The sequence below is a fragment of the Streptopelia decaocto genome (genome assembly GCF_964273445.1).
Source record: "Streptopelia decaocto genome assembly, contig: HAP1_SCAFFOLD_2366, whole genome shotgun sequence".
NCBI lineage: Eukaryota > Metazoa > Chordata > Aves > Columbiformes > Columbidae > Streptopelia > Streptopelia decaocto.
Window position 1 is genome coordinate 786 of NW_028116007.1, and position 12,040 is coordinate 12,825.

The 12,040-nt window shown below is 68.6% G+C and overlaps 1 protein-coding gene across 1 annotated transcript; it reads right to left on the bottom strand.

Annotated features, from left to right (window-relative positions):
- Positions 1-432: 432 nt before the first annotated feature.
- On the bottom strand, positions 433-9,025 carry LOC309452460 (filamin-A-like; the record flags this gene model as incomplete). Its single annotated transcript, XM_082077083.1, has 3 exons — positions 8,914-9,025; positions 4,010-4,446; positions 433-681 (listed from the first exon to the last, which is right to left on the bottom strand). Coding segments are annotated over exons 2-3 (607 nt in total), but the record flags the coding sequence as incomplete, so codon positions are not given.
- Positions 9,026-12,040: the final 3,015 nt, after the last annotated feature.

Consider the following 12,040-nt stretch of genomic DNA (forward strand, 5'->3'; position numbering starts at 1 on the left):
CATGATGTCCCATGTCCCCATGATGTCCCATGTCCCCCCATGTCCCCCCATGTCCCATGTCCCCATGATGTCCCCATGTCCCCATGATGTCCCCATGCTGTCCCCATGTCCCCATGATGTCCCATGTCCCCCCATGTCCCCCCATGTCCCATGTCCCTACCGGGCGCGCAGCTGTCGACGAGCGCGCCGAGCGCCCCGTGTCCCCATGCTGTCCCATGTCCCCATGATGTCCCATGTCCCCCCATGTCCCCCATGTCCCCATGATGTCCCATGTCCCCATGATGTCCCGTGTCCCTACCAGGGGCGCAGCTGTCGACGAGCGCGCCGAGCGCCCCGTGTCCCCATGCTGTCCCATGTCCCCATGATGTCCCATGTCCCCATGATGTCCCGTGTCCCCATAATGTCCCATGTCCCCATGTCCCCCATCCTCACCAGGGGCGCAGCTGTCGACGAGCGCGCCGAGCGCGCGGCCGCTCTGCCAGTCCTTGCTGAAGTTGGTGATGGGCAGGTGCGGCAGGCGGTTCTGGATCCAGCCCAGCAGCCGCTGCTTGGGCGTCTGCTTCTTGGCCTCCTCGTCGTCCTCCTCGTCCCACATGGGCATGGAGATGGAGTAGTGCAGGATCAGCGTCCAGATCAGCCCCAGGATCAGCTTCAGGTTCCCGTCCACGATGGCCTTGCTGTCTGCGGGGGGAGGGGCGTCGGGGACACCGAGGGGGACGCTGAGCCCTCAAAGCGATGGGGACACCGAGCCCTCACGGGGATGGGGACACTGAGCCCTCACGGGGATGGGGACACCGAGCCCTCACAGCGATGGGGACACTGAGCCCTCACGGGGATGGGGACACCGAGGGGGACACGGAGCCCTCACAGCAATGGGGACACTGAGCCCTTGCAGCAATGGGGACACCGAGCCCTCGCAGCCATGGGGACACCGAGGGGAACACGGAGCCCTCACAGCGATGGGGACACTGAGCCCTCAGGGGGATGGGGACACCGAGCCCTCACAGCAATGGGGACACTGAGCCCTCAGGGGGATGGGGACACCGAGCCCTCAAAGCGATGGGGACACTGAGCCCTCACAGCAATGGGGACACTGAGCCCTCAGGGGGATGGGGACACTGAGCCCTCAGGGGGATGGGGACACTGAGCCCTCAGGGGGATGGGGACACCACAAGGGACACGGAGCCCTCACGGCAATGGGGACAGAGTGGGGACACTGAGCCCTCGCAGCCGTGGGGACACCAAGGGGGACAACGAGCCCTCGCGGCCATGGGGACACCGAGCCCTTGCAGCAATGGGGACAGAGCGGGGACACGGAGCCCTCGCGGCCATGGGGACACCAAGGGGGACACGGAGCCCTCGCGGCCATGGGGACACCGAGGGGGACACTGAGCCCTCAAAGCGATGGGGACACCGAGGGGGACACGGAGCCCTCGCGGCCATGGGGACACTGAGCCCCCAATGGGATGGGGACACCGAGCCCTCACGGCGATGGGGACACCATAGGGGGACACTGCAGCCTCATGGGGAGGGGGACTCTGAACCTTCACTGGGATGGGGACACTGTGGGGGGGACACTGAGCCCTCAATGGGATGGGGACACCGTGGGGACACCGAGGGGACACCGTGGGGACACCGTGGGGACACCGTGGGGACACCGCGCCCTCACTGGGATGGGGACACCGTGGGGACACCGTGGGGACACCGCGCCCTAAGGGGACAGGGACACAGCGGGAGACCCACGGGGGACGCGGTGCCAGCGCAGGGACGGGGACAGGGCGCCAGACACCCCCACGATGGGGACACGGGTGACGCGGCGCCGGGGGGGGGGGTGGGGGGTGCCCGGACGCCTGGGTCCCCGCTGGCGGTCTGGGGGCGTGTCACCGCGGGAGCCGGACGCCTGGGTCCCGCTATTGCGGGTGGGAGGGCTCCCGGACGCCTGGGTCCCCATCGGTGGTTGGGGGGGGGGGCACAAGGGCGGGAGCCCGGATGCCTGGGTCCCTGTTACTGGGGTTGGGAGGCTCCCCGGATGCCTGGGTCCCCATCGGCGGTTTGGGGGGGGGGGTGGGGGGGTGTAAGGGCGGGTGCCCGGATGCCTGGGTCCCCGTTATCGGGGTTGGGAGGGCTCCCGGACGCCTGGGTCCCCGCTGGCGGTTTTGGGGGGGACAAGGGCGGGTGCCCGGACGCCTGGGTCCCCGCTGGCGGTTTTGGGGTGTAAGGGCGGGTGCCCGGACGCCTGGGTCCCCGTTGTGGGGGTGATGGCGGGTTCCCGGACGCCTGGGTCCCCCGCCCCGCGGGAGGGGGGAGAGGCGCGCGGGGCGGTGGGGGATGGGCCCCGGGCCCGCCCCCGGCCCCACCCCCCGCTCCAGCATTTTTTGGCCTTATATGGGCTCGGGCTCCAGCGAGGCCCCGCCCCCCGGCGGCCCCGCCCCCGCCCCCCCGGGAAGCCCCCGGGACCCCCCGCGGGGACCCCGGGACCCCCGGACCCCCCGGAGCCCACGGGCGGGCGGGGGGGGGGGGACCCGCGTGGGGGGGGGGCGGGCGGGGCGCGCGCCGCAATCTGTGCCCGCGGGCTGTGGGAACCGCAGGGCGGGGCCCCCCCGCCCCCCCCCACCCCACCCCCCCGCGGGACGAGGGTCCCGCGCGTGTCCCCCCCGCATTCCTGCGCGGGGCGCGGGCGCGGCCCCCCCGCCTTTGTGATGGGGCCGAGGGGGCGGGGAGGGGCGCGGGGGCCCGAGCCGGGGGGCTGGGATGGGGGGGTCCCAAATGGGGGCGCTCCCGAAGCGGGGGAGCCCGGGGGGGCTAAAATGGGGGGGGGGGTCTTCTATGGAGCCCCAGGGGGGGTCACCCAGCACCCGACTGGCGGATGGGGGGGCCCCAAAGGCTCCGGGGAGGGGGTCCCACCACCACCCCTTTCGGGGCCCCCCCAGCAGCTCATTGCCATGGGGGGGAGGGCATGGAGGGGGGATCCCCAAGTGCGCCATTGGGGGGGGCATCGTGCGACTGTGAGGGTCTTGGGGGGCTCCCCAAAGTCTGCCCATTGCTCTGGGGGGCGGGGGGGGCTCCCCAAAGCCATCGTGCTACTATAAGGGTCTCGGGGGGCTCCCCAAAAGCATCATCCTACTATAAGGGTCCTGGGGGGGGCTCCCTAAAGGCATCACACTCCTATGAGGGTCCTGGGGGGCTCTGCAGACCCCGCCCGCTGCTCGGGGGGCTCCCCAAAAGCATCGTGTTCCTATGAGGGTCTTGGGGGGCTCCCCAAAGGCCGCCTATTGCTCTAGGGGTCTGGGGGGCTCTGCAGACCCCGCCCACCGCTCGGGGGGCTCCCCAAAAGCATCGTGTTCCTATGGGGGTCCTGGGGGGCTCCCCAAAGTCATCGCGCTACTATCAGGGTCCTGGGGGGCTCCCCAAAGCCCGCCCGTCGCTCCGGGTGACTCCGCAGCGCCCCCCCCCGCCCCGGGGTGCCCCGTCCCCTGCTCGGGGTGCCCCCCCCACTCGGGGCGCCCCATCCCCACTCGGGTGCCCCATCCCCACTCGGGGCACCCCGTCCCCACTCGGGGCGCCCCATCCCCACTCGGGGTGCCCCCCCACTCGGGGCACCCCGTCCCCACTCGGGGTGCCCCGTTCCCCACTCGGGGCGCCCCATCCCCACTCGGAGTGTATCCCCCACTCGGGGTGCCCTGTTCCCCACTCGGGGCGCCCCATCCCCACTCGGGGCGCCCCATCCCCACTCGGAGTGTATCCCCCACTCGGGGTGCCCTGTTCCCCACTCGGGGCGCCCCGTCCCCACTCGGGTGCCCCATCCCCACTCGGGGCGCCATCCCCACTCGGGTGCCCCATCCCCACTCGGGGTGCCCCATCCCCACTCGGGGCGCCCCATCCCCACTCGGGGCGCCCCGTCCCCACTCGGGGCGCCCCATCCCCACTCGGGGCGCCCCATCCCCACTCGGGGCGCCCCCCCCGCCGCTCGCTGCCCCCACTCGGGGTGCCCCCCCCCCTCGCCTCTCACCGATGGACACCAGCTTGATGTTCTCCCTCTCCAGGAACTCGAGCGCCACGGACACGTTCTCCAGCTGCATCTGGCGGAACGTGGGGCGCGCGTTGTACTTGCGGCCCATCTTCTTCTGGCTCAGCACCTCGAGCAGCGCGATGAGCCGCAGCCCGTCGCCCAGGTCGGTCTGCAGGTTGCCCACGCGCTTCTGCACGCACTTGAGGTGCTCGTTGCACCAGCGCGTGAACGTGTTCTGCTGGATGCGCTTCCACGGCGCGTCCTCCGCCAGGTCCTTCTCGGTCGCCGGCATCTCCGCGTCCGCCTCGGCGCGGGACGGCGCCTCCTGCGCGCGGGGCCGGGGCGCGCCCGCGCTCATCCTGCAAGGGGGGGGGCGGGGGGGTGGGAGGGGGGTGGGAGGGGGAGGCGACGGCGCCTGCGCGCGGAGGGGGCGGCACCTGTGGGGGGGGGGGAAGGGGGGGGTGTCAGAGCGGACGGGACGGGACGGGACGGGACCCCCCGGCGGGGCGCCCACGGGCACCACCGGACACCCCGACACATCCCCACGGACACCCCGACACACCCCCACGGACACCCCCGAGACCCCCCGACACATCCCCACGGACACCCCCGACACATCCCCACGGACACATCCCCCGGACACCCCCGACACATCCCCACGGACACCCCCGACACATCCCCACGGACACCCCCGAGACCCACGGGCACCACCGGACACCCCGACACGTCCCCACGGACACCCCCGAGACCCCCCGACACATCCCCACGGACAACCCCGACACATCCCCCGGACACATCCCCCCCGACACATCCCCCGGACACCCCCGACACATCCCCACGGACACCCCCGGACACCCCCCGACACATCCCCACGGACACCCCCGACACATCCCCCGGACACCCCCGACACATCTCCCCACGGACACCCCGGAGAGCCCCCGACACATCCCCACGGACACCCCCACGACATCCCCACGGACACCCCCGGACACCCCGACACATCCCCACGGACAACCCCGACACATCCCCACGGACACCCCCGACACACCCCCACGGACACCCCCGGACACCCCGACACATCCCCACGGACACCCCGGACACCCCCGACACATCCCCACGGACACCCCCGGAGACCCCCGACACATCCCCACGGACACTCCCGAGACCCCGGACACATCCCCACGGGCACCACCGGACACCCCGACACATCCCCACGGACACTCCCGGAGACCCCCGACACATCCCCACGGACACCCCCGACACATCCCCAAGGACATCCCCGAGACCCCCCGACACATCCCCACGGACACCCCCGACACATCCCACGGACACCCCCGGAGACCCCCCGACACATCCCCACGGACACCCCGACACATCCCCACGGACACCCCCGAGACCCCCCGACACATCCCCGACACCCCCGACACATCCCCACGGACACCCCCGAGACCCCCCGACACATCCCCCCGAACACATTCCCCCTATTGGGGACACCCCCGGACACATCCCCGAACGGGGGACACCCCCGGACACACCCCCCCAAATGGGGACACCCCCCGAACTGGGGACACACATCCCCCCGCTTGGGGACACCCCCGGACACCCCCCGAAATGGGGAGACCCCCCCAATTGGGGACACCCCGCGGAAACACCCCCTGGATCAGGGGACACCCCCGGACACACGTCCCCACCTGGGGACACTCCCCGGACACACCCCCCGAACTGGGGACACCCCCCGGGGAGGGGGCGTCACTGCAGACCTGAGTGGGACACCCCCAGACACATCACCCGAATGGGGGGACACCCCCAGATACATCACCCGAACCCGGGGACACCCCCAGATACATCACATCACCCGAATGGGGGGACACCCCCGGACACATCACCCGAATTGGGGGACACCCCCGGACACATCACCCGAATTGGGGGGACACCCCCAGACACATCACCCGAACTGGGGGACACCCCCAGACACATCACCCGAACTGGGGGACACCCCCCCAGACACATCACCCGAATGGGGGGACACCCCCGGACACATCACCCGAACCGGGGGACACCCCCAGACACATCACATCACCCGAATGGGGGGACACCCCCAGACACATCACATCACCCGAATTGGGGGACACCCCCAGACACATCATCCGAATGGGGGGACACCCCCAGATACATCACCCGAATGGGGGGACACCCCTAGACAGATCACATCACCCGAATTGGGGGACACCCCCAGATACATCATCCGAATCGGGGGACACCCCCAGATACATCACCCGAATTGGGGGACACCCCCAGATACATCACCCGAATGGGGGGACACCCCCAGATACATCATCCGAATCGGGGGACACCCCCAGATACATCACCCGAACTGGGGGACACCCCCAGATACATCACATCACCCGAACTGGGGGACACCCCCGGACACATCACCCGAATGGGGGGACACCCCCGGACACATCACATCACCCGAATTGGGGGACACCCCCAGATACATCACCCGAATGGGGGGACACCCCCGGACACATCACCCGAATGGGGGGACACCCCCAGATACATCACATCACCCGAATTGGGGGACACCCCCGGACACATCACATCACCCGAATTGGGGGACACCCCAAGATACATCACCCGAATGGGGGGACACCCCTAGATACATCACCCGAATGGGGGGACACCCCCGGACACATCACCCGAATGGGGGGACACCCCCAGACACATCACCTGAATGGGGGACACCCCCAGATACATCACCCGAACGGGGGGACACCCCCAGACACATCACATCACCCGAATGGGGGGACACCCCCAGACACATCATCCGAATGGGGGGACACCCCCAGACACATCACCCGAATGGGGGGACACCCCCAGACACATCACATCACCCGAATGGGGGGACACCCCCAGACACATCATCCGAATGGGGGGACACCCCCAGATACATCACCCGAATTGGGGCACCCCCGGACACACCCCCTGGATCAGGGGACACCCCCAGACACATCACCCGAATGGGGGGACACCCCCAGACACATCACCCGAATTGGGGGACACCCCCGGACACATCACATCACCCGAATGGGGGGACACCCCCGGACACATCACCCGAATGGGGGACACCCCCCCGGACACATCATCCGAATTGGGGGACACCCCCAGATACATCACCCGAATGGGGGGACACCCCCGGACACATCACCCGAATTGGGGACACCCCCAGACACATCACCCGAACTGGGGACACCCCCAGATACATCACCCAAATTGGGGGACACCCCCCAGACACACCCCCTGGACCAGGGGACACCCCCGGACACATCACATCACCCGGATTGGGGGACACCCCCAGATACATCACCCGAATGGGGGGACACCCCCAGACACATCACCCGGATTGGGGGACACCCCAGATACATCACCCGAATTGGGGGACACCCCCGGACACATCACCCGAATGGGGGGACACCCCCTGCATCCCCAACAGGGACCCCCGAAACAGGGGACACCCCCGTGTATCCATAATGGGGACCCCTAAATCAGGGACACCCCTGCAGCCGGAAAGGGGACCCCCAAACTGGGGGGGACCCCCAAACTGGGGGGCACCCCCTGCATCCACAACAGGGACCCCCGAACCAGAACACCCCCTGCAGCCAGAAAGGGGACCCCACATTAGGGGGACACCCCCGTGCGTCTGGGGGGACCCCAAAACCAGGGGACACCCCCCGCACCTGTAACAGTGACGATTCTACTGGGGGACACCCCAATGGGGACCCCAAACCGGGGGACACCCCCCGCACCCCACCTGGGGATTTCGGGGGGGGGGGGGGAGGGGGGTGCCCAGTTCAGCGCGCTCGGCCACGCCCGTGACGTCACCCCAGGGGGCTGCCCCGCCCCCCCCCCCCCCCACCCCGGACCCTCCGAGTCCCCAAACGGGGTGTCCAGGGGTCCCCCCAAGCCCAAGAGGGGCCCCCAGACCCCAAACCGGTCCCCCCTGCTCTCCACACAGGGGGGACCCCAGACCCATTTTGGGGGGGTTCTCCTCACGACTCCCCCAAATCTCCATCAGAGGGTCCCCAAACCCCTCAGGGGGGTCCCCCAGCCCCATTCGGGGGGGTTTCTACTCACGACACCCCCGGGGTCCCCCTCAGGGGGTCCCCAAACCCCACCGAGGGTCCCCCAGCCCCATTTGGGGGGGTTCTCCTCATGATCCCCCCCAGATCCCCCTCAGGGGGTCCCCAAACCCCACCTGGGGTCCCCCACCCCTATTCGGGGGGTTCTCCCCACGACTCCCCAGGGATCCCTCAGGGGGTCCCCAAACCCCATCGGGGGTCCCCAGATCCCCCTCAGGGGGTCCCCAAACCCCCAGTGGGTCCCCCAGCCCCATTCGGGGGGTTCTCCCCACGACACCCCCAGATCCACCTCAGGGGGTCCCAAACCTCACCGGGGGTCCCCAGCCCCATTCGGGGGGGTCTCCTCACGACACCCCCGGGGTCCCTCAGGGGTCCCCAAACCTCACCGGGGGTCCCCCAGCCCCATTCGGGGGTTCTCCCCACGACACCCCCAGATCCACCTCAGGGGGTCCCCAAACCTCACCGGGGGGTCCCCCAGCCCCATTCTGGGGGGTTCTACTCACGACACCCCCGGGGTCCCTCAGGGGGTCCCCAAACCCCACTGGGGGTCCCCAGATCCCCCTCAGGGGTCCCCAAACCCCACAGGGTCTACTCATGACACCCCCAGATCCCCCTCAGGGGGTCCCCAAACCCCACTGGGGGTCCCCAGATCCCCCTCAGGGGGTCCCCAAACCCCACAGGTCTACTCATGACACCCCCAGATCCCCCTCAGGGGGTCCCCAAACCCCTCCGGGTCCCCCCGCCCCCCGTTTTCCCCGCGCTCACCGGATGCGCCGGGGGGTCCCGGTGGGTCCCGGGGGGTCCGGGGGTTCCGGGGGGTCCCGGGGGGTTCCGGGGGGTCGCGAGGATCCGCTGGGTCCGCGCGCGCCGCTGTCGCAGCTGCAGCCGGGGGGGCGCGCGGCGCGCGCGGAGCCTTAATTGGTAACGGGCGGCGAGGCCACGCCCCCTGGAGGGAGGGGGGGGGGGGGAGCGGGGGGGCGGGGACCCGGGGGGTGAGGGGGGTGTGGGGGGGGGGGGCATAGGAACCATAGGGTGAGAGGAGGGGCCGGGGGGGCCATAGGGACCCCATAGGGTGAGAGGAGGGGCCGGGGGGGCCCATAGGAACCATAGGGTGAGGGGGGTGTCCGGGGGGGCCATAGGAACCATGGGGTGAGAGGAGGGGCCGGGGGGGCCATAGGAACCATAGGGTGAGAGGAGGGGCCGGGGGGCCATAGGGATGCTATGGGGTGGGGGGGTCTATAGGGATGCTATAGGAGCCTATAGGGATGCCATAGGGTCAGATGGGAGTCCTGGCGGAGCCTATAGGGCTCTATGGGGTGTGGGGGGGGGCTATAGGTTGTATCTGTGACCTATAGGTACCCCATAGGGTGGGATGGGGGCCCCATAGGTCTGGGGGAGTCCATAGGGATGGTACATGGGGACCATACGTAAGAGTGACCTATAGAGACCCCATAGGGGCTTTTGGGGACGGGGGGACAGGGAGACCCCATAGGGCAGGACGAGGCCCCATATGGAGCAGAAAGACGTACAGGGATGCTATGGGGCCCATAGGGCAGGCAGGGGCTCTATAGGGTTCTATAGGGCTCTATAGGTGCCTATAGGGCCTCCCACGCAGTCAGGGGTTCTATAGGGTTCTATAGGGCTCTATAGGTGCCTATAGGGCCCCCCCAGCAGTCAGGGGTTCTATAGGGTTCTATAGGGTTCTATATTTGCCTATAGGGCCCCCCAGCAGTCAGGGGTTCTATAGGGTTCTATAGGGTTCTATATTTGTCTATAGGGCCCCCAGGCAGTCAGGGGCTCTATAGGGCTCTATAGGGCTCTATAGGGCTCTATAGGTGCCTATAGGGCCCCCCCAGCAGTCAGGGGTTCTATAGGGTTCTATAGGGCCCCCCAGGCAGTCAGGGGTTCTATAGGGTTCTATAGGTGCCTATAGGGCTCTATAGGGTTCTATAGGGTTCTATAGGGTTCTATAGGGCCCCCCAGGCAGTCAGGGGTTCTATAGGGTTCTATAGGTGCCTATAGGGTTCTATAGGGTTCTATAGGGCTCTATAGGGCTCTATAGGGCTCTATAGGGCCCCCCCGGCCCTGGGGTCAGGAAATGAGGCAGCACCGGAAGCCCCAGCGGGGCCTGATAACACAACGGGGCGTTATAATTAATTAACGGGGCGTCATAATTAACGGGGTGTTGTAATTAACGCGGTGTCATAATTAACAGGGTGATTACTGGGTGGTCGCTGCCATTAACGGGGAGGGCACACACTCATTAATTGGGGCGCTATAATTAACGGGACGTTATAATTAACGGGGTGATTACTGGGTGGTCGCTGCCATCAACGGGGAGGGCACACGCTCGTTAATTGGGGCGCTATAATTAACGAGGACATTCTAATTAACACGGTCATTATGGGGACCCAGGCGTTAATGGGGGGTGGGTACACACATCACCCCCCGGTTTGGGGTGCGGGGGGGGTCACCCCCATGTTTTAGGGGGCGGGGGGGTCACCCCCCATATTTCAGGGCGCGGGGGGGTCACTCGCGTGGTTTTGGGGCTCCCGGGGGGGTCACCCCCCATGTTTCAGGGCACCCCCCCATGTTTCGGGGCACCCCCCCCATATTTTGGGTCGCCCCCCCCATATTTTGGGGTGGGGGGGGTCACCCCCCATATTTCAGGGCGCGGGGGGGTCACTCACGTGGTTTTGGGGCTCCCGGGGGGGGTCACCCCCCATGTTTCGGGGCACCCCCCCCCATGTTTCGGGGCACCCCCCCCCATATTTTGGGTCGCCCCCCCCATATTTTGGGGTGGGGGGGTCACCCCCATATTTTGGGGCGCGGGGGGTGGGGGCTGCGCTGGCCCCATCGGGGGTGGGGGCTGCGCTGGCCCCATCCCCATGACCTCAGCCCCATAGGAATCTGGGGGGGGGGGGGCAGGGACGTCACTGAGAGCCGGGGGGGGGGGGGCGGGGCGCCCCGGACGCCTGGGTCCTCTCCGGGGTCAGCCCCCCCCCCCCCCCCCCCGGAATCCGCCCCCCCCGCGCTGAGTCACGGCGGCTCCGCGGTAAACACGGCCATATAGGGCCCGAAAGCGCGCGCCCCCCCGGCCCCCCCCCCCCCCACCAAAAACAGAACCCAGGCGTCCGGGCGGCCCCTCGGGACCCCCCCCCCGCAACGAGTCCGCACCAATTAGCAGCAATTAGCGGCTTTAATCCGCTTAGTGCGCCCCCCCCCACAAAACGTGACACCGGGGGGGGGAGGGTCGGTCCGGGGGGGTCGGTCCTGGGGGGGTCGGTCCTGGGGGGGTCAGTCCTGGGGGGCCCCCCCGGGGACGCCCCCAAATCGCTGCTGCAGGGCGGCCACGCGGCTCTCTGCGGGAAACGGGGTGTCAGGGGGGCCCCCCCGCTCCTGACACCCCGAAAAACCCGCCCCCCCCACTCCAGAGACCCCAAAACACCCGCCCCCCCGCTCCTGACACCCCAAAATACCCCCCCCCGCTCCTGACACCCCAAAATACCCGCCCCCGCACTCCAGAGACCCCAAAATACCCGCCCCCCCCACTCCAGAGACCCCAAAATACCCGCCCCCCCCATGTCACAGACACCCCAAAATACCCGCCCCCCCACTCCAGAGACCCCAAAATACCCGCCCCCCCCACTCCAGAGACCCCAAAATACCCGCCCCCCCCATGTCACAGACACCCCAAAACACCCGCCCCCCCCACTCCAGAGACCCCAAAACACCCGCCCCCCCGCTCCTGACACCCCAAAACACCCGCCCCCCCCACTCCAGAGACCCCAAAATACCCGCCCCCCCACGCCAGAGACCCCAAAACACCCGCCCCCCCCATGTCACAGACACCCCAAAATACCCGCCCCCCCCACTCCAGAGACCCCAAAAC